General features: G+C 43.0%; 2 protein-coding genes and 1 pseudogene across 2 annotated transcripts; all 3 read left to right on the plus strand.

Moving 5' to 3' along the window:
- Window positions 1-4525: 4525 nt before the first annotated feature.
- LOC147977274 (aspartyl protease family protein 2-like) lies at window positions 4526-5828 on the plus strand (annotated as a pseudogene).
- Window positions 5829-9561: 3733 nt separating this feature from the next.
- LOC147977275 (disease resistance protein RGA5-like) lies at window positions 9562-10922 on the plus strand. Its single transcript, XM_087521116.1, has one exon. It carries the CDS (start codon window positions 9621-9623, stop codon window positions 10920-10922), a length of 1302 nt encoding a protein of 433 aa, XP_087377242.1. The 5' UTR covers window positions 9562-9620.
- Window positions 10923-15579: 4657 nt separating this feature from the next.
- On the plus strand, window positions 15580-22278 carry LOC125554423 (aspartyl protease 25-like). Its single transcript, XM_087519943.1, has 2 exons — window positions 15580-16774; window positions 22232-22278. Exons 1-2 carry the CDS (start codon window positions 15580-15582, stop codon window positions 22276-22278), a joined length of 1242 nt encoding a protein of 413 aa, XP_087376069.1.
- The last annotated feature ends 1811 nt before the right edge of the window (window positions 22279-24089 follow it).

A 24089-nucleotide genomic window follows, 5' to 3' on the forward strand; every position in this document is an offset into this window, starting at 1 on the left:
GCTACAGATCTCGATTACTTTTGAAATGCCACTTGCCTATCACATATGAGAGTTTAAGGCACTAATTAAGCATCTTTGGCTACTCTATCCTAAGCGAAAATGCTAGACGCCGCATACTATATGTTTTGTTGACTGACCTGCAGAGGGTGGCATGTCAGCGATGCCACATGGCTGGCTTATAGCTACAGATCTCGATTAGTTTTGAAATTGCCAATCACATATGATAGTTAAAGGCACTAATTAAGAATCTGCCAACTCTAATCTAAGCTAAAATGGTAGACGCCGCATACTATATGTTTTGTTGACTGACCTACAGAGGGTGCTGTCGGCGATGCCACATGGCTGGCTAACAGCTACAGATCTCGATTAGTTTTGAAATGCCACTTGCCAATCGCATATGATAGTTTAAGGCACTAATTAAGTATCTTTCACTAGTAGAAAACATGGCATCAGTCCTGATTTCAGAGTCTTTAGTCCCGCTTATGCAACCGGGACTAAACGATCGGGACTAATGCCCACCACTTTTAGTCCCGTTATGAACCGGGACTAAAGATACTCCACGTGGCCGCTGTGGGGCGTCCAGGCAGGAGGACCTTTAGTCCCGGTTGGTAACACCGACCGGGACTAAAAGGCAGCCACGCGTCAGGCTGCCAGGCGCTGGTTTTTTTTGAAAGAAGGGGTTTAGGGGTTTCATAGTGTTAGCTAGCTACTACATATAGAGAGAAGTGACCTCTCTTTCTCCGTGCTTGGTCGACGCTAGCTACTACATATAGAGAGAACTCGACGGTAGCTAGTAAGCAATGAAGAAACCATTAATTACACAACATAGTCATGATCAATATATAGAGAGAAGTGACATCTCTTTCTCCATGCTTGTTGGTCGAACTACAAGTTTTCATATATCTATTCGAGGCTACTACATATAGTACACACTGATGCATATATACAATATAACATCTCTTATGATCCTAATATCATCTACCAAAATCGCATTGCAGTTTCTCATGGTATTCTCCTTCTTCAGGTATGACGTGCTCAACAAAGAATCCAGCTAATTCCTCTTGAATTGCTCGTATGCGATCATTTGGTAGGAGTTGATCCCACATCTGCCACATCTAATTTAAAGAAGGGGGAAAACCATTCTACCATCCGGTGGTAGTTACCCCATATGTCTCATATACTACCATGTGGTATTATATATACTACATTATCATTTTAAATATATTTGTATACTATACCTAAGATATTTCAAAGCAAGTTATATGAAAAATTGCATATGAGCCCATAGTTTTTTTATATTTGTGGAATACGTACATATTTGAACGTAAAAAAGAGCATACTCAAAACATGGTATATATTACCTAAAAATTAGTATATATATACTACATAATCATTGTTATATACTACATACTACACATACATACTCTCAATTTCGACGAATACTACATACAAGGGTAACTACCACTTCTTGTAGGAAACATTTGTCATATATAATTTATACATGTTATTTTTTCCAAATACATGCTGACTATTTTTTCAAAATTCACATTGAACATTTGTCAAATACACATAGAACACTTTTGAAATACATGGTGAGCAGTTTTTTACGTACATTGGTTTTTTTAATAAATGGCATGAACATTTAAAAATATTCAAACATTTGTTGACTGTTATTCCCTCTGATCCAAACTAAAACTGTTGTGGCTTTAGTTTGAATTTGAACTGAAGTCATGGCAATTTTTTTGGGATCAGAGGGAGTAGATCATATAGTTTAAATGTCACAAACATTTTTTAATGGTAAGAGACTTTCTTTTAAAAGTACTTGATTGGTCAGATAAGCCCCGCTCAGAGGTCGAGTGGCGCATGAAATTGCAAACATAGTATCCACATAAATTATTCCTGGGTGCGTGCCACAAGCACTTTACGAGAATAGAGTTCAATCAAAATGATAATCAAGCATGATAATAAATCTAGAATCAATGAGAGATGCGCGGAACTAGGTACTACTACTTACTTTGGGGTGTGAAAGTCGCAGCTCCTATGGCGCAAGCACGGGCTGGCCCATAACATGTGTTCCCATAGCTCATGGGAGCAGATTCGGAACTGGTCGGACCGGTTTTATAAGCTTCCACGTGGCTTTTTTCCTTTTTCTTTTCTGTATCGGTTTCGTTGTTTTATTTCTTACATTTTTTCTTTCTTTTCCTAGCTTTTTTTTTCATTTTTCAAATACATGCATACTTGTTTCAAATACACATTGAACAATTAATTTATACATGTTATTTTTTCCAAATACATGCTGACTATTTTTTCAAAATTCACATTGAACATTTGTCAAATACACATAGAACATTTTTGAAATACATGGTGAGCAGTTTTTTACGTACATTGGTTTTTTTAATAAATGGCATGAACATTTAAAAATATTCAAACGTTTGTTGGCTGTTACTCCCTATGATCCAAAATAAAACTGTTGTGGCTTTAGTTTAAATTTGAACTGAAGTCATGGCAATTCTTTTTGGGATCAGAGGGAGTAGATCATATAGTTTAAATGTCACAAACATTTTTTAATGGTAAGAGACATTCTTTTAAAAGTACTTGATTATTTTAATATTGTATAAACATTTTTGTAAATGTGTAAAGATGTTTCTGAAACATGTATGCATTTTTTCGTTATGAACATATTTAAGGTTGCATGAAAAAAAATATAATGTACATTGTTGAAAATGTTACACCCATGTTTTTTTTGAAATGCACGAACATTTTGAAAAGCCACGAGAACAAAATGTTAACACTCCCAAATTATTTTTATAATACGTGGTAAACTTTTTTGTGCATTTTCTATAGAGGTGTTTCGTACATATCTATATTTTAGAGCATTTTAGGACTTTAAATATATGTAAGAATGTAAGAAAATAGAAAATCTCACACTAAAATAAAATTAAAAAGGAAAACCAAAAACCATGTACTGGGTCGACCCACTACAGACTGTACTTGAGGCAAGCGGTTCGTCCGTCTTGCACGAGGTGAGACGATGCGCCCCTCTGTTTGCTCTGCACGTGTGCCGGGGTAAACAAAAAACATAAAACCGAAATCACTAATTGATGATCACTCCCACCTTCCAAGGTTGTGATAAGTGGCGCGTTGCATGTGTGCCACTTGTCGCAACATGTGAGTTTTTCCTTTTTTCGTAGATCTGTTTATTCAAAATGTTTTATCTTTTAAACCGTGCGTCCAAATCGGATGTTGAGATCTTCAAAACTAGATCTCATGTTGATAGATTTTGACGATTTTTTTTCATGAAAAAAATCGGATGAAAAATCCGAACCGGGAGCACGGGCTTTTTCTGTTTCTGAAAGAGGCACGTCCGTGCCTCTCGCGAAATCACAACTGTGCCTCTCACGGAAGCGAAATCGTGCCTCTCGCAGAAGGAAAAAAGAAGAAGAAGAGAAAACATGGTTTTTTCCGTTCCTGAGGAGGCACGACCATGCCTCTCGCAAAATGCGCCTCTCGCAAAAGCACAACCATGCCTCTCGCGGAAACAAAACCGTGCCTCTCGCGAAAGAAAAAAGACAAAAAAAACTGTTTTTTTTTCGTTTCCGAAAGGCACGGCCGTGCCTCTCGCGAAAGCATAACCGTGGCACTCGCGGTATGAAAACCGTGCCTCTCTTGGAAGGAAGAAACAGAAAACGCGTTTTTCGTTTCCAAAAGGCACAGCCGTGACTCTCGCGAAAGGTAAAAAAGAAAACGCGTTTTCTCGCGCAAATTTTTTTTTGTGTCCAAAAGTTAAGGAAGACCGGTGAAAAACCAAAACGTCTAAAAAGCCGAAAAACGCCGTTTAAAAAGCCGAAAACGGGTGCGAAAAAATAAAAAACAAAATCCAGAGGGGCCGCCCAGAGCGCGACACGTGGTGGGCGGCTGAGAGCGCGCCAAGTGGCGCTGATCGTTGTGAGGCTCCCGAAGGAGCACTCGTCAACTAGCTGCTCTCACATAAAACATGATATCAGTTTCTCACTAAAAATAATCTTAGTTTCATGCTGAAAAACATAATCTCAATTCAATCACTAAAAAAAATCAGAATAAGAGTTGTACACTTTAAGACTGCAACAAGCATATGCGGAGAACTGATATCCTTGACGAATGCCTTGTTTCTGTTGGAGATGATAGATGTCGGATTGAATGTTCGGGCCAACAGAAGGGATAGATATGTTGCTATGCCAAAAACATATTAAATGTTTGGACCACCAGAAGGGATTCTAGCTTTATGAATGAATGGAATCCATTGTCAGGATACCCAATTCCTTTAGAACAGTATTCAAGTGTTGAAGAGGCAGTGATACTCAAGTGTACCGGCATTTATTGTTTGGATGATAAATGTGTTGTTTAAATTGAAGTCACTAATTCCTGCCTTGCTGCTATTCCAAACATCTGTTAAATGTTTGGGCCAACAGAAGGGATTCTAGCTTATAAATGAAAGGAACCCATTGGAAGGATACACAAATCCTTTAGATCAGTTTCATGTCAATCAATGGCAGCCATATTCAAGAATGCGTGGTATATATATATAAGGGTGCAATCTGCCATATATCCATACAAGAAGCATGGAGCCACTAGTATATGCTTGAATTCCTGAGCCACCATGTTCAAGTTACTTGCAGTTCTCCCGCTGCTCTTCTTGAGTTTTGCAATGGCATGGGCGCAGCCAGCCAATTTGACTGGCCTGAGCTTCCAGCTTGTCGCCCTTAGTCGGGTACCTGATGGGGACGCGGCCAATGGCTCTTCCTACAATGCCAAGGACCTGCGTCCGTTGGCCTTGACGCCGTCCGACTATGTGCATGGCGTGTTCGTGTCGATCGGCACCGGACGGCAGGAGGAAGGTCCTTGCGCTCGACACCGCCGCCAGCACGTCATGGGTGATGTGTGAGCCGTGTCGTCCACTGCTGCATCAAGTCGGCAGACTCTTCTCGCCGGCCGCGTCGCCCACGTACCGTGGTGTCCACAGCAATGACCCTGTCTGCGTCCCACCTTACCACCGTCTCCACTCGGCCAACGGGTGCTCCTTCGCCTTCCCTTCCGCCACCGGGTACCTCGCACGCGACACCTTCCACCTGCGTCATAGCGGGCGAAGTGCTGTGAAGTCTATTTCCGGTGTGGCGTTTGGTTGCGCGCACACCACCACTGGGTTCTACAACGAGGACATCCTCGGTGGGGTGCTCTCCCTCAGCACCTCGCCACTCTCGTTCCTGACGCAGTTTGGTTCGCGCGCCGGCGGGAGGTTCTCCTATTGCCTCCCCGATCCCACCACCTCGCGCAACCCCAGCGGCTTCATCCAATTTGGCATAGAAGTCCCAAGCCTGCCACGGGATGCCCACACGACCACCCTCACCGCGAGTGCCTCGGGCTACCACCTCAGCCTCATCGATCGGCATCAGCCTAGGGAACAAGCGCCTTGACATCGACAGATATGTCTTCATCAGGCACGGCTGCAGCATCAACCCCGCGGAGACCATCACCAAGATTGTGGAGCCAGTGTACCTTGTCGTGGCGAGAGACCATCTGCGGACGCGGAGACCATCACCAAGATTTCCAGTAGGGTGCGGACGCGGCTCCCCAGCATGGTGTTCCACTTCGCGGATGGCGGTGACATGTGGTTCACGTCGGGGAAGCTGTTTCAGTTTAGTGGCACGACAGCGCGGTTCTCAGTCGAGGGCCATGGGTCCCACCACACGGTGATTGGCGCCGCGCAGCAGGTGAATGCACGGTTCATCTTCAACGTCGCTGCGGGGAGGCTGACCTTCGCGGAGGAGCTGTGCAGCAGGGAGGCAGCGTAGATCTGTTCATGTTGTATTCTGGAAAATAATTGCTAATTCACATTCATAAAGTATGACTCAATGAAAACGGCATCTATCGAAAAAAAACAGAACTTCCAAAATTGGATGAGAAGGGATGCATCTTCCAAAATGCTCCCCACACCCTGTCTGCAGTAATTTTCAACCATCTTGTGGAAATACGTATAAACAGCTGCCAGTTGAGTTGACCCCCTTTTCCAAGGTAGTTGAGGTGACAGGGCCAGCGTCTTGCATTCTGCCATACAAACAAAAATGTGTGTACTTGACTTGAGACCTGGCTAAGTTGCGTTCAATGATGAATGCTACCTGTTGCCTTTCAGCGTATAGATCAGAACCTGCATATTATTTGCTCTTGCACTCCTCAAACTATGAAGGCATTAACCCCCATAAAAATCTCTTCCACTGGAGATCTGTATGTAGTAGCTTTTACTGGAACTATTGTCGACTGAAATCCATGAGAATATTTTGCTTTCATTGAACCTTGATTGTGATACCGTAACCACTTCTTGCATTAGTTTTGCTACTATCAATATGTACTATGATTTCGTCTGGTGCGTAGCCGTCTGATACTGGCGTGCTGTCCTATTTAGGCATGCTTATGGTTTCTTACTTTTGGTTCGTCTTAGTTGATCTGGTCTTTCCTTCCTTATTTGTCTGTTGAGATGGTGTGTGAGAAATCGCATGAAGCGTCTACTTGTTTGGTGATCTTACTGGCTTTTGTAGTTCTTTTGGCATCGGTTTATACCTGCTTTACTTTGCTGTTTATCTTGCTCAGATTATGTTTCTTGTTAGGTCTGAGGGTGCCGAGGGTTTAATGTTTGTAGATGTTTCTGATATGTCTAGAGGCTATCCATATTCATAATCTGTATATGTAATTTGCAAGTGACGTATGATGTATGCTGCATATAAATTGTTCACAAGTAACTGCAATTTGAGGGCAACGCCAAAATTTGTTTTCTCAGAAGAGCATATATTTCTATGGTGCATGCACGCTTGTATATGATGTGCTATATGCCTAATTTTCTCCTGTTGCTTGCATACAAACGAAATATGATCCTGTTACTTGCATACAAATGAAATATGATCCTGTTGCCTACAAAGTTACTCTTTATACGACCATTTTGCCTGTTGTTGATATATGCATGTATGGTATGCTGCCTGAAGAATTTGTGCTCTCACCCGAGCATCTTGGCTGCACTTGCATCTAATCTGACGATCTGCATCACAAGAGTAGTACTAGTGTGCACTTGACTTGATCCCCGGCTAAGTTGCATTGTTAGCCCATAGATCTGAACCTGCATATTGTTTGCTCCTGCACTCCTCAAATTGCAAAGTTACTTTCCTCCACACAGATCTTCTTTCATCTCTTGTGCTAGACGGACTGTACGTAGCAACTCTTACTGGCATTATCATTGTCTGCTGAAACCTGGAGTGAAATCCACGGGAACACTCTGCTGTCAGTACTGAACCTCAATTGGGATACTGTAACTTCTGGTGCGCGGCCGTCTGCTACCGGCGTCCCCGACCGGGCATATCTGCTATGATGTCCTATTTATTTAGGCATTCTCGAGTTTGGCGGAAGACATACTTGTTTGATCATCTTGCTGCTGTTCATATTTGCTTGGTATTGGTTTTTCCCCCTTGCTTTGCTTTGCTGTCTATCATGTTCAGATTGTTTTTATGTTCTTTTTTCCTTTTGTGGTAGGTCTTAGGTGCCGAGGGTTTAATGTCGGAGAGGTTCCTGATGTGTCTAGAGGCTATCCGTATCGATAATCTGTATATGCAATTTGCAAGTGATGTAAGACGTATGCTGCATACAAGTTTTCTCCTGTGACTACGCAGTTCCATGTCAAGGCTAAACACCTTTTCTCAAGAGAGCACATAACATTTCCCTGATGCACGCATGCTTGTATGTGATCTGCAGTATGCTGAATTTTGCTCCTGTTGCTTGCATACATATGAAATATGATCCTGTTGCTTGAATATAGATGATCTCTTTTGACGACATGATCTGCTAGATGTGAACTTTGGAACACCACACCAGTCCACCGTTCAGTGCAGATATTGAAACAGCACACCGTTAACCTGATACCACTGCTGGTTAGATCACAAGTAGATAGAAATTAAAGCCCCAAGTTGTCAGTTTTTTTATGTAGTGTTATTCTACAGGGAAATGACTTGGTCATTGCTGGTTTCACTGGCACATATCTGAGTTGACAACCAGCACAGGCGGTTGACTTATCGATGTTGCTTTTTGTTGCTGAATTGCTCATGTTCCTTGTTGTTTAATGTATCTAGAATCCTTCACTTCACTATCTCACGCTTTCATAGCCCTTCCTGTCATAATTGACAGGGTTTGTGTGCTAAGCAACACAATGGCAATTATGTCTTCACTTTTTAGGTTATATTGGATGCTCTGTTTCCTGTGAGGCTGAGAAAAGCTTGCAAGTACTCCCTTTATATTCACTAGATGACTCGTTGCGCCAATGGCGCAAAGGCCGAGTGTAAGCTAATTATTGTAAGAGCGTGCATTAACATATTGTTATTCGAAAAGAATAGCTCATTCTATACGCAGTAAGTACATAAGATTGGAAATGATTCAATAAGTCATGTAGAAAAGGACTCTTTTGATCTGTTTAGATTGGATAGACAATCATGCAAAGGCCTTTGGATGTGCACTTAAAGGTGAAAGCATATATTTCTTCCATCAAGGTTGTTTCAAAAGCATACCACATAGCAGTATAAGCAGCAAATAACCGATAGCTAAATGCACAGGATGGTCTTAGGGGATTACATAAGATCCAAAAGGATGATAAACACGGAAGTCTTGGTAGGCATCTATACTAATACTAAGTTATATAACAAGGGGCTCTTGCAACTTGCTTATATTGAGTAGACGATCAGGCACAGTCCCTTGGAAGTGCATTTGAAGGCGAAAGCGTATATTTGCCCTTCGTTCATGTGTGCCTGACGGAAGAAGTCGCTCCAGCCTTCAGTGATGGTTGCCCTTTTGTCAACACCCTTGATAAAGCGGGCCGTGACAGCGGCAGTTCCGTCTCCAGTAGTGATTGGCAGTTCACCATGGTCAGCATCCATGTGTGGGAAATGGAACCCCTAGAAAAAGGAACGCTAAAGTACTGAAAATAATAGTAAAGGTTAGTCACTATATCATTTTATACCATGCTATTATATGAAACCGGACAGAGTAATTGCAAAGGACTACCATTCTTTTGCCTTGTGTTGCAAATGTTTCTGTCATGTGGCACACATAGTAGTTATCAGGCATGGTGGTGCTGCGGATGATCTTTCGTAGTGTACGGACATTATGGTTGTAGAGCTTAACTGTGTTGGGCCACACAATGTGGTGACTAAACCCATCTAAGTAGTGGATGCAAGGCTCACATATGTTAAGTTGTACAAAGTTATATCTTTTAGCGGTTGTTGCGAGAGTTGATGAAATGAGAAGAGTAATGTAGCTCTTACCACGGAGAATGTACTTTCTAGGCTTTACATGGATTTTCTTGCCTTTGAACTTTTGGATTGAGTTTGCTTTCCGTGGGCGATGAATTTACTCGTATGGCTTACGCCAATATTTGATGTATGATGTTTACTACTACTATTAAGTATCTTATTGTCATTGATGATATATGGTCTACGCCAGCATGGGAAGCTCTCAAATGTGCTTTTCCAGAGAACAATTATTCAAGCAGAATTATAGTTACTACACGCATTGTTGATGTAGCAAGGTCGTGTTGTCCCGGTGGTGACGATCGCATGTATGGAATGGAAACCCTCAATGGTATTCACTCTAAAATATTGTTTTTTAAAAGAATATTTGGCTTCGAGGATCGGTGCCCTGATATGTTGAAAGAAGTTTCAAATGAAATCCTGAAAAAATGTGGAGGCTTGCCACTGGCAATTATTAGTATATCTAGTTTGTTAGCAAACATACCTATTGTCAAGGCAGAGTGGGAGAAGATTAAAAGGTCAATCAGTTCTGCACTGGAGAAAAATCAAAGTCTAGAGGGAATGAGTAGCATACTATCCCTTAGCTACAATTACCTTCCACCTAATCTCAAGACATGTTTGTTGTATTTAAGTGCCTTCCCCGAGGATCATGTGATTAACAGAAACATGTTGGTGAGGAGATGGATAGCAGAAGGCTTTATATCTGAAGAACGTGGACAGAGCCAACAAGAGGTTGCCAACCACTACTTCTATGAGCTTATCAACCAAAGCATGGTCCAACCAGTGGGCATTGAGCATGATGGTAAAGTAAATGCTTGTCGGGTCCATGACATGATGCTTGAAATTCTTATTTCAAAATCGGTGGAAGATAATTTCATCACCGTGGTTGGCAGTGGCCAAGCAAGTTTGGCCAGTCGTCATGGTGTCATTCGACGACTGTCAATCCAACACATTGACCAAGAGCTTGCATCTAGATTGGCAAATGAAGATCTAACTCATGTTCGATCTCTGACAATAACAACATCATCAGGTTGTCTCCAACACTTGCCTAGTCTTGTTAAATTTGATGCTTTACGTGTACTGGATATTGCATCTGGTCACGATTTGGGGGACTATATTATGAAAGGTTTGGACAAGCTGCTCAAGCTAAGATACCTCAAACTTAGGGACAAGGGTACATTGAAGCTACCACCAGGGATTGTGAAGCTACGTGATCTAGAGACTCTAGACTTACAAGGTACGGCTGTGAAAGAGCTGCCAGCAGGATTTGTTCAGCTGACTAAACTACAACACCTAATCACTGAAAATGATATAAAGGTACCAAATATGATAGAAGTTATGATGAACCTACGGGTGATCTCAAGATTTGATATCAGCCAGAGTCCAACAAATACAGTGCAGTATCTGGGCAACCTGACCAATTTAAATAGACTCGATGTACGATTGGAAGGAGGAGAATCTGAAGAGCACAAGAGGCATGAAAAAATGTTCCTTTCCTCGTTGTGCAAGCTTGGCAACAACAAACTCCAGTATTTAACGATAACTAGAGAGGGTGGTTCCTTGGAGTTCTTAGATTCTTGGTCCCCTAACGGCGGCCCTAACGGCTAACGGCGCCCACTCGCGGCCGTTAGTGGCCCGGCTCGGTCGGAACCAGCCAGGGGCCAGGTCAAAACGACTGTCGGCCTGCCATGTGGGCCATCCATGTCAGTTAAGCTGTTAGAACGGCTAAATTGACGATCAACACGACTTGGTAGTTTTTTGTCACAAAATTTGAAATTTTCGGTAGTTATCAGTCACGTTTTTGAAAGTGGTAGTTCTGTGGGACGGTTACCCCTAATGTGGTAGTTTTTTGTCAAATACTCCTTTTGATGACATGATCTTCTAGATGTGAACTTTGGAACACCACCACCAGTCCACCATTCAGTGCAGATATTGAAACAGCACACTGTTAACCTGATACCACTGCTGGTAAGATGACAAGTAGATAGAAATTAAAGCCCCAAGTTGTCAGTTTTTTATGTAGTGTTCTTCTACAGGGAAATGACTTGGTCATTGCTGGTTTCACTGGCACATATCTGAGCTAACAATCACAACCAGCACAGGTTGATCGATATTGCTTTTGGTTGCTGAATTGCTCATGTTTCTGGTCTGTTTATGTATCTAGACTAGAATCCTCTCCTTCACTGTCTCATGCTTTAATTGCCCTTCCTGTCATAATACATGCACCATTTTTATCTCCCACTAGTGTCTACTACTTGTAGAGATAAAATAATTTATAAGACAGACAAGATAGCTATCATATTGTCATTCAGTATCAAATTTCAACCTGTAGGTACTGGCGTGGAATATGTGTAATTACAATTTACCGGACAGGGGACATGTTATTGCAGTTCAGTAATGTGGTTAGAAAGATCATGCATCAATATTAAGCAAGTGTGATGGAGAAGTTGTGAAGGAGATGCTTTATACAGGTCATCAGATCAAGTGTCATAAATCTATTAAGCAACATATGTTTATGTCTAGAACAAGTGAAGGAGATTACAGGCTATCCCTTGGCCGGCGGCTGGGATATCCACAACCACTCAGGACATGGAAAATGTTATTGCAGTCAAGTAATGTGGTTAGAAAGATCATGCGTCAATATTTTTGAAGAATCAGAAAAGTGTTGGTGCAGTCGACTAAGGTGTTTACGGACCGCATGAGAAACTTGGTAACTAAAAATTGCGATCGTCACCACAAGGATCATTATATCTTCGGGGCCTGAATAGCTCTGCCCTAAATAGCTAAAACTACAACCATGCTCAGCGATGAGATGAAGTCCATTAACAACAATAGCAAGGCCAAATATTTCAGGAGAATTACAACTTACATGTTTTACAAACCAAAATTAAGTTGTTAAAAATTATGTGGTCTGATATCCTGAACTTGTCAACCCATCAAGAATTTGAATTTCTCACGAAATGCACACAAACATTCCCAATAGGTACTAGAACTACTTATTTCCAGCCTATGTTAACATCTATTAAATAATTCCCCACAAAAAAATCTATTAAATAGCATGTTGGGTGTTTATCTCTAGAGCATGTTTTTTTTTCTGAACTATCTTTAGAGCATGTGTAGGAAATGTTTGTGTAAGATCATGGTTATCTCCTAGGCCCAATTTGTTGACCCAGCTGCATGTGGCTTTTTTTTTAGGCAGCTGCATGTGGCCTGTTTCCTTGGCAAATCCTATTTAGTGCTGCAGGCGCTGGTTAACGTGCATTTCGTTAACGGGCGCCTGCAGCGCACACCACTTCCCGCGAGCTGGGCCGCGATAGGAGGCAATTGAACCAGCGGCCTGCTGGTTTCAAGCACCCGGCGCTAACACCCAGCCACCTGCTTCTGACACAATTGATTACCTTCTTTCGAGTTAATTTATGTACTGTTTTTTCGAATGGCTTTGTTCGTTTTTCTTTTAAATTATTCCTTTTTTCTTTCTTCATTCTTACACTTTTTTTTGAACACTATTCTTACACTTTTTGATAAATGATCACTGTGCGAACTTTCTTCAATTTCGCTTTTCTATTTGTAAAATCGATGAACTATTTTTCAGTACATGAACTTTTTATTTGAATTTGATGAACTTTTTTTCAACTCGATGAACTTTTTTTTAATTCGATGAACGTTTTTCAAATTTGTGAACTTTTTTTGTAAATTGGATGAACTATTTTTCAAATTGGATGAACTTTTTTAAAAATTGATTAACTTTTTTGAAATACGATAATTTTTTTCCAAATACAGTGAACTTTTTTCAAATTCTATGAAATTTTGTTCCAAAACAATCGATGAACCTTTTAAATTTTGGTGAACTTTTTTCAAATTCAATGAGCATTTTTTTAAATCCTGTGACCTTTTTTCAAATTTGATAAACTTCTTTCAAATACGCTGAACATTTTTTCAATTCCATGCAAAATTACAAATTCACGAACTATTTCCATTTTTGTGAATTATTTTCAATTGGTACAACCTCTTTTTATTCAAACTAGGAAATACACACGTGCAACACACATTAATATTTAGGCAATATATTAATTGCACGCGGATATTAGGTATGCTATTATTTATGTGTTAATCCTGTGATTAGTACAATATTTGGTATGGAGCAGTCTAGGTCGTTGGATTGACTTAATTCGATGGTCAAAATCAATTGGATCTGCCTCTTTGGATCTTTTTATATTGGTATAGATAATATATAGCGGATGTGTAATACCGGTACATGTTTTGACTTCGTACTGAAAGAAGTGTCAAATAGTACTGTTTCCTCTAGCGATCAACAAATGTTTGCCAGGGTGGTTAACGTGAATTATATTGACACAGGCGAGGGGAGTTCCAGTCCCATTCCACCCAATTATATCTTTACTTTTTTCCTTCTCGCTGTGTGAGCGCAAGTTTTTGGGCCACGGCCCAGTACAGTCTTCTGTGAGCGCCAGCGCGGGTAACGGGTGCCGAATGCGCTGATTAGGAGCTTCCTCTGGTTACGGGAGCAATGCCTCACCTCTGGCGCGAGCGCGGGCTGGCCTATTAACGTGTGTTCTCATAGATTCTGGGAGCGTTTTTGGGAACTGGTTCGGAACGCTTTTATAAGCTTCCACGTGCCTCTTTCCCTTCTGTTTTTCTGTATCGGTTTTGTTGATTTTTTTACATTTTTTTATTTTTTGTTTGTCTTTTTTTATTTTCATTTTTCAAATACATGCAGACTTGTTTCAAATGTACATTGAACAATTTTCGTATACATGTTATTTTTTTAAATACACTCTGAATATTTTTTTGAAATTCACATTGAACACTATCTAAATACACGGTGAACATTCTTTTTACACACATCGAACATTTATCATAAATTCCATGAACATTCTTTTTAAAATGTTCAAACATTTGTTAAGTGTTAGATCATATTTTTTAAATGTCACGAACATGTTTTAAATAGGAACAGACATTCTTTTTAAAGCACATGAATTTTCTAAAATTGTATAATTTTTTACATGTCAATATTTTTTTGAAATGTCTATACATTTTTTTCGTCATGAATTTTTTAGGGTCGTCTGATTATTTAAAAATATATATTTTTATACTTTTAAAAAATGTTAAACACATTTTTTTTGAAATGTACGATTATTTTCAAAACCGCGAGAACAAAATGTTAACACTCCCAGAATATTTTTATAATACGTGGTAAGCTTTCTTCGAGCATTTTCCATGTTCATATCTATATTCTAGAGCATTTTGGGAATTTAAATATAAGTAATAATATAAGAAAACAAAAAACCTTGCATTGAAATAAAATAAAAAAGGAAAAACAAAAAGCCTGTAGTGGGTCAACCCACTAGAGGCTGTCCTTGAGACGAGCGGTTTGTCCGTCTTGCACGAGGCGAGACAACACACATGCTAGCATGAGACATGGGTAAATAAAAAACATAAAGCAAGATATCAGTTTCCCACTAAAAATAATCTTAGTTTCACACTGAAAAACATAATCTCAATTCAATCACTAAAAAAATCAGAATAAGAGTCGCTCAGTACACTTTAAGACTGCAACAACCATATACAGAGAACTGATATCCTTGACGAATGCCTTTTTCCTGTTGGAGATGATAGATGTATTTTTTGGATTAAATTCATTAGTTCCTTCTTGGATATCACATCATTAATGCGAAAATCACATTATATTTATAGACCAACAAAAGGCATACTAGCCAATAAATGAAACAAATCCATGTTCAGGAATGCAAAGATCACATTAAATTTATAGACCAACCAAATGCATTCTAGCCCATAAACGAAACAAATCTATATTCAGGAATGCGATGGTCACATTAAATTTATAGACCAACAAAAAGGCATTCTAGCCCATAAATGAAACGCATCCATCTTCAGGATGGATCTGGCTTGCCTGCTCCATTCCCATACTCTCATCTGTGCTTCCACTTCATCCTACGGCTGTCCTTTTCCCTTTTTCTTTTCTAATCTAATCATCTCCCCCCCTGATTTTCGGGGGTGGGGCCGGGTCTTATTTTCCTCCAATCAAATCAAGCCACGTACGCGGGAGCACGGGTGGGAGCATGGGAAGGGAGCAGGCAAGTCTCGTCCCTTCAGGATAACCAAATCCTTTAGAACAACTTCGTCCCATTTAATGGAGTGGTATCCAATAAGAAAATCTGTACAAGAACATCCAATATAAAAGGGTGCAAGATCCATTGAGGAATAAGAAGCACAAAAATAAGCAACCATGTTCAAATTACTTTCAACACTTCTTCTCCCAGTTTTCTTCTTGAGCTTCGCCATCGCATGGGCGAATCCGAGCAACACGACGGGCCTAACCTTCCAACTAGTCGCCCTTAGTCAAGCGGTCCCTGACGGGTATGCCAGCGATGGCTCGGCCTACACCACCAAGGAATTGCGTCTGCCGATTTCAACATCGGCCCACTATGCTTACGGCGTGTTCGTGTCGCTTGGCACCAGTGAAGGCACTAGGCTGAAGGTCCTAGGCCTCGACACCGAAATCAGCACATCATGGGTGATGTGCGAGCCATGCCACCCGTCGCCGCCACAAGTCGGCAACCTCTTCGCACCAAGCGCGTCGCCCACATTCCACGCCGTCCACAACAACGATCCTGTTTGCACCACACCCTACCGGAAGACGGCTCATGGCTTCTCCTTCCACTTCTCTTCGGTCACCGGGTACCTCTCAGGCGACACCTTCCACCTCCGCACCGGTCGAGCGGGCGCGGCCAGGGAGTCTATTCCTCGTGTTGTGTTTGGTTGCGCACACTCGTCCATCGGGTTCCACAATGACAACACCCTTGGTGGGGTGCTCTCCCAGAGCCACCTGCCGCTCTCGCTCCTGACACAACTTGGTGGGCACGCCAGCGGGAGGTTCTCGTACTGCCTCCCCATGCCCACCGTGCACAATCCCCATGGCTCCCTCTTGCTCGGCGCGGACGTCCCAAGCCCTCCACCGCACGCCCATACGACCAACCTCGTCATACGTCCCGGCATCTCGGGCTACCACCTCAACCTCATCGGCATCACCCTAGGGTACAAGCGTCTCAAGATCGACAAGCGCGTCTTCATCGGCCACAGCTGCAACATCAACCCAGCAGAGACCATCACACATTTCGCAGAGCCAATATACCTTGTCGTGGAGAAAGCATTGGTGGCACGCATGAAGGAGCTAGGATCGGACCCGGTGAAGGGGCCACCGGGCGGCCCGCTCTGGTTTGACCGGATGTACAAATCGGTGAAAGAGCAGCTCCCCAACATGGCGTTTCACTTTGAGGGCGGCGCCGAGCTGTGGTTCACATCGGATCGGCTGTTTGAGGTGCATGACATGAATGCACAGTTCATGGTCGTAGGCCGTGGGTACCGCCGGACGGTGATTGGTGCCGCACAGCAGGTGAATACGCGGCTCACGTTTGATGTTGGCAGGACCGCGCGGCGGAGGAGTCCGGCCGGCAACGACTACAACTCGATTCAACAAGGAGAGAGAAAGGAGAAGGGGATCTCGGAGAAGGAGACGTAAGCAGGGGATAAGATAGCAGTGAGAGGTTCAGTTTGAATCGCTAAAATTTCCGTGCCGTTCTCTCCCTCGCCCACCTGCTTATAACACGCAAGACACATGGGCCTACACGCTACGGCTCAACAGCCCACTACCACTGGAACTCTCCGGCCCATTACAACATTTGAACTTCCCGCTACCCATTACGCCTTCATCTTGATCGCTTCCCGCTTCCTTTGCCTTGCTCGCACCTTTGTCATCTGCAGGGTACTTACAATACCTCCCCCTGAAGAACCAGCATGTCCCCAGGCTGGTGCCTCTGGAAACCGCTGCTTGAGAACTTGGTAATCTTCCTAGGTTGCTGACGCAGCAGGAATCGACGACCACTTGACCAGTATCTGTAGATAAGATGCATTGCCCTTTTTGACCAAGCGACGATCCAGGATCGTTTAGGGTACCACACCAGGCGTGGATAGGTCAAGTGGAACGGAAGGGTAGTAAACACCGAAGTATGATCCGGCACATGTCCCTTCAGTTGAGAAACATGAAACAAAGGGTGGACCACTGCCACGGGGCAACTCCAGTTTGTATGCTGCATTTCCCACTTTTTCCAACACTTTGAAAGGGCCAAAATACTTGAGAGCTAGCTTTGGACAAGGACGGTTGACCACAGAAGACTGGGCATATGGCTGTAAGTGCAGGTATACCATTTCTCCTTTGACAAACTGGCGATCAGATCGTTTCTTATCTGCGAAGTGCTTGTACTTGCACTGTGCTCGAGCGAGGTGATCCTTTAACAGTGTTGTATGCTCTGACTGAGAAGCCAACCAAGACTGAACATCAGGGTGCATAGAAGTAGATTGACCTGCTAACTGTCCAACATTTGGATCTTGCCCATACAATGCCTTGTAAGGAGTGCAGCCCAGGGAGGAGTGATATGTAGTGTTATACCAAAACTCTGCCTGAGGAAGCCATGCTGCCCATCTGGTTGGAGAATCGTGTACTACACAGCGCAAATACATCTCAAGACACTGATTCACACGTTCCGTTTGGCCGTCAGTTTGTGGGTGATACGCCGTATTCATCTGAAGTTCAGTGCCCCACACCCTGAACAGCTCGCGCCAGAAAGAACTTGTGAAAATTTTATCTCTGTCTGACACAATTGTCAATGCCAGTCCATGCAGTTTCACTATGTTATTCAGAAACACCTTAGCCACAGATGCAGTTGTAAACAGATGTTTCAGGGCCAGGAAATGACTGGCTTTAGTGAAACGGTCTACAACCACCAGAATAGCATTGAATCCTTCAGACTTGGGCAATCCCTCAATAAAATCCATGCCAACTGCCTGCCAAGGACGATCTGGCACAGGTAAAGGTTGCAGCAGGCCTGGTGTGTTACACAGTTCATGCTTTGCTTGTTGACATGTGTTGCATTGTTTTACAAATTTTTCTACATCTGTCTTCATGCCAGTCCAACTCAACAGCTGCTTAACTCTGTGATAAGTAGGCAATATGCCAGAATGGCCCCCCACAGGTGTGGAATGAAAAGCTTGAATGAGTTTTGTTTGCAAACCTGTGTTGGCACCAATACAAATTTTGTCCCCATGTTTAATGAGACCCTAACTGAAATCCAGGACAGGCATTGTTGTCCACTGCCAATTTCTACAACATCACCTGTGCAGCAGCATCCACAGAGTATGAGTTTAATACTTCTTGTATCCAGACAGGTTTGCTGGTGGATATAGCCTGTACAGGAAATAAATGAGCCACCCTGGACAGTGCATCTGCTACAGTATTCTCCACTCCCTTCTTGTACTGTATGGAAAATTGTAATCCCATAAGTTTGTCATTGCTTTCCTCTGTAGATCTGAAGTGAGAAGTTGATCTCCTAGGTGACACAAACTTTGATTATCAGTTTTAATAACAAAAGGTTCTCTGGCCAAGTAAGATCTCCATCTGTCTACTACCATCATGAGTGCTAGAAACTCCTTTTCATAAATGCACAACTTCTGACTGGTAACTCCAAGTGCCTTGCTATAATAAGCAACTGGATGCCCTTCCTGAGAAATCATAGCTCCTACTCCAGTGTTACAGGCATCTGTTTCCACAGTAAATGTTTTCTCAAAGTTAGGTAAAGCTAGCACAGGAGTAGTGGCCATAGCTTGCTTTAACTATTGAAAAGCTTCCTGAGCTGTGTCAGACCATTGAAAAGCTTGTTTTTTAAGTAGGACAGTCAAGGGTTTAGCCAACAAGCCATAGTTTCTCACAAATTTTCTGTAGTATCCTGTTAACCCCAAAAATCCTCTTAATTCAATAACATTTATAGGTACTGGCCAGTTGATCATAGCTTCTATTTTTGCAGGATCAGTAGCCACTCCTTTGTCAGAAATTATGTGGCCCAAATATTCCATAGACTATTGAGCAAACACACACTTACTCTACTTCACATGTAACTTGTTTTCTGCTAGGATTTCAAACACAGACCTGAGATGTTGTATATGATCTTCCAAGGAGAAACTAAACACCAAGATATCATCCATGAAGACCAATACATATTTTCTGTTAGGTCCAGCCATAAACACATTCATATTGCATTGGAATGTCCGTGGTGCAGTAGCCCATCCAAAAGGAACCACTCTGAATTGGAACTGACCATGGTGTGTTTTAAATGCTGTCTTATGCTCATCTTCCCCCCTCATTCTAATTTGATGATATCCAGCTTTTAAATCCAGTTTGGAAAACCATTTGGCCCCTCCTAACTCATCCAACAGTTCATCAATTACTGGCAATGGAAACTTGCTTTTTATTGTGATAGCATTCAATCTTCTGTAATCCACACATAATCTCCAAGTGCCATCCTTGTTTTTTACCAACAAAACAGGAGAAGCAAATGGACTAATGCTAGGTGTAATCAAACCAGCTTTCAACATCTCAACAACTTGTCTTTCTATCTCATCTTTTTGTTGTGGAGAGTACCTGTAAGGCCTGCAATTGACTGGAACAGCTCCAGGAACCAGGTGAATTGCATGATGCAATGGCCTGTGGGGAGGTAATGTTTGAGGATCTGTGAAAACTGTAGTGTGCTTGTCAATCAACTCTTGCATAGCAGGAGGAACTGGTGTTTCAGGTGCCATGACAATCCTGTTTAGTACAGCAGTGGTCCAGACCTCATTTCCTTTTTCCCACTTCACTAGCTGTTCAACTGATACTTCCTCAATTACTATGGGTGAGACAGGTAACACTCCTTGCAGTTTAACTTCCTGCCCTGCATACTGGAACTGAATCCACTTTTCTGCCCAGTGACACTGCATAATTCCCCATTGCTCATGTCAGTCCATGCCCAAAATTATATCATGCCCTCCCAAAGGAAGTACATGCATGGCATTTGTAAAATTGTGCCCTTGTATCCACCAAGTTAACTGGGAAACCACCTCAGTGCATTGGACAACTTCTCCATTTGCCACTTTTACTTTCATTGGCTGTGACAACTGATCAGCAGTAACAGAGATCCTGCTCAAAAGTGCCTGGTCCACAAAGGTATGTGTGCTCCCTAAATCCACTAAAATGAGGACCACTTGGTTTCCAACTAGAGCCCTCAGTTGTATGGTCTTGGGATGAGCTGCTCCAGAAAGTGCAGTAACTGAAATAGTGGCACAATCTGCTGTAGACTGCTCAACCAGAGTATCCAACAGTGCATCTGATAATATTTCATTCTGCACTATGGCTTCAACTACCTTTAACTGAGCTCCAGCAGCAGGTACTTGGGTGCATGCATGTCCAGGTGCAAACTTCTCCCCACACTTGTAACAAAGACCATTAGCACGTCTGTATTCCTTCAACTGTTTTGCCATCCATAGTTCCCTAGGAGCCAATGCAGGCCGACTGTCAGTCTTGGTGAAAGGAATTTTTGTATAGTTGGACATGACAGACTTCTGTTGCAAGAGTCCTTCCTGAACAGCTACAAACACCGCTGCCGATTGCACACATGATGGTATCTGTAATTCCACAGTTGCTCGGAGTTCAGGCTTGAGACCCATAATGAAGCGTGTCACTAAGAACGTATCACTGAGTGCTGGTTCATACAACCTGATGGTGTAAACAAGCTGCAGAAATTGCTGTTTATATTCCTCCACTGACTCAAGTTGCTTTAAGGACATGAGCTCTTTCATCTTCTGCCTGTACACATTAACGTCAAACTCCTGCACTATCGCTGCACAGAACTGAGGCCAAGTATGATAGACACTAGTTTGTTTGAACGCCTGGTACCAATGAGCTGCATTATCTGTCAGGTACAGAGATGCTGAAGTAACCTTGAAACTGTCAGGTATATTGTACAGCTTGAAAAATGCCTCGCACTTATCTAGCCAAATCCGGACATCACTGCCATCAAATTGAGGAAAATCCATCTTGGGCATCCACTGCCGTTTGCCTGAATTTTCCTCCTGAACCGATTGCACAACTTGCTACTGAACAGGTAAACAGTGCGGTATCTGAACTGGACGCGGTGGCGCGGAGGTGGGGAACGATGGCCCTGCTCCAAGTATGCCATCCGACACTTCTGATGCAGTCGGCGACGAGCTCTCTGGTCCCTCCGGTGGCTTCCCTTTTGTCGCTGCGTGGAACTTGCTCTGCTGAACCTGACCCAGCGTGTCGCACGACAGATCCACCTTCACCTGGACTTGATCGAGGCGCGCAGACTGCTCCGACAGCTTGGCGTCGAGGGCCTCCAGCTGCGCGGAAATCCCGTCGACCACCTCGAACTTGCGCTGCGCCGCCCTTATCTCGGCGAGTTCTCGCAGTATCCGCTCCTGAAACGCTTCCATCTCCTCCGCGAGGAAGCGTGTCTGCGGATTCGGCTTAAACGTCGTCTTGGTCGCCAGTTTCCTCAAATCAACCCACCTCAGGTCCGGATTTATGCAGATCAAGCTCGAGAGCGATCCGCTACCTTCGCCTCGGATTTGCCGGGTACGATCCGAGAAAAAAATTTGCAGGCACACGGCGGAGCGAGAGGAGAGGCTCTGATACCAGATTGTCACGACCGCACGGCGGAGGAGTCCGGCCGGCGATGAGTACAGCTCGATTCAACGAAGAGAGAGAAAGGAGAAGGGGATCCCAGAGAAGGAGACATAAGTAGGGGATAAGATAGCAGTGAGAGTTTCAGTTTGAATCACTAGAATTTCCGTGCCATTCTCTCCCTCGCCCACCTGCTTATAACAAGCAGGACACATGGGCCTACACGCTACGGCTCAACGGCCCACTACCACTGGAACTCTCCGGCCCATTACAACATTTGAACTTCCCGCTACCCGTTACGCCTTCGTCTTGATCGCTTCCCGCTTCCTTTGCCTTGCTCGCACCTTTGTCATCTGCAGGGTACTTACAGATGTCCCCCGGGGGAAGCTGTCCTTCGTGTCGGGGGTGTGTGACTGAGATGTGGCAGGCAGCCTAGCTTTGTTCTTGTTGTATTTCAGAAAATAATTGCCAATTTGAGTTCATGTTTCATATTGCAGTATGGCCAGTGTTATTTCAGTCGTTCGTATATGGACGTTTTGTTAAATTTATTAAAAGACATGCAATAATATGCAGATATGTAGGCACTATTGTGGAATGTCTCCCTGATGTCAAGGTTCGCTACCTGAGGTAGTACTGTCGTGCATAAATACACCGCTGCTCTCGCGCGCTGTCCACAGCACACAAGTAAAAAGCTCAGTTTCGATCAATGGCCGCTCTATCATCATCTGCTCATGTTCCCATCTCCATACTAATACTACTATCGGCCTTCTCGGCTTCTTCTTCCCGTCCGACCAATGGCAACGGCTGTGACATCGACCTCGCCGCGCTGTTGGCTCACCGATCCTCTTGGAGTCCTTGCTGCCAACTGGACCACAGGCACGTCTTTCTGCCAATAGGTCGGTGTCTCGTGCAGCCGGAGCAGGCAACGCCTAACTGCTCCAACTTTGCAGGGCAGACATCTCGTTGGATCTGTCGCACCTCATGCTGGTATCTTTTCTTTTCTCTCCGTCCTCAACCTCACATGTATCAATCTCAGGGCTCCATTCTGGCCGAACTTTGCAGGCTACCGCATCTTCGGTATCTCGGTCTTAGAGGAAATAGCCTACTTCCCTAGGGAAGGGCCAGATTCCAGTTGATATGCTCTTGCGTATGTACAACATTTTCTTTTTTGCCAGGAGACTTTCAGTCTATTCATCAACCGTTAAGGTAGTACAAAGAACGCTAGAAGTAAAAAAAAATACATTCAAACCCCATAGACCACCTAGCGACGACTCCAAGCATTGGAGTGAGCCGAAGGCACGCCGTTGTCATCTCCCCTCGATCATCAAAGCCGGTCAGACCTTATTGTAGTAAATAGTCGGGAAGTCGTCGTGCTAAGGCCCCATATAACTTGCTAAACCATAGGGATGTAAACCAAGTCCCGTTTAATCCCGTCTAAACCCACTTATGATCTAATAGTTCAATAATTTATTTATTTTTTTGGAGGAAATGAACTATGAAGATAGTTAAAGCTAACTAAACGGGACTCGCGGACGCCGTTTATTTGCCATTTACTTTCTAGTAAACCGTTGATAAATTAAATGGCTTTGCTGAAAATAGCATTGATAAGAAACTATGCTTAGATTCCATTTATGTTTTCGTTGAGGATCTGTGGCTCAAATTGAAGCCCTGAAACAAGCAGCCGCAAATCATAATTGAAACTAGCTCAATTCACAAGAGTTACAAGACTCTGCACAATTCACCTCTGCTCTCGATAAACAAGACATAGTCAATTGGCAATGGGTCGAAAATTAAGGGAATTGCTTAAATAATCCCAGGCAATCCTCTCCCAGGGGAAGAGAGATAACAACTATTTATACCGGAAAAAGAGGATAACTTGATTCGTTAGAAATTGATTTCTAACAGGTAAATAAATTTATGGATGAGTTCCGTAAACACCTAAAAGATGTTAAAACTCAATTCCTGGAAATTATATCTTCTAGTGAGACATTCACAGAGCAAGCAGAAATCCTTTTGAAGGGGCTTTAAGCTGAGGATCAACCTTTGGCGTGTGTAGGTATGTGCTGCCCGTACATTGGGTGGTTCAATTCGGGCACGAAAAAATATTGGGTGGTCGGATTGCTCATTAGAATATTATGACCCTTTCAAGTTTTCAAGCGAAGGATGCTCTCATCTTAAGCTTATAATAGTCTATTTTACAACTCTAACTGAATAGTAGTCCTCCATCC

This window comes from Triticum urartu, chromosome 4A (genome assembly GCF_056163025.1).
Source record: "Triticum urartu cultivar PI428250 chromosome 4A, HENAU_Tu73, whole genome shotgun sequence".
Taxonomy (NCBI): Eukaryota; Viridiplantae; Streptophyta; class Magnoliopsida; order Poales; family Poaceae; genus Triticum; species Triticum urartu.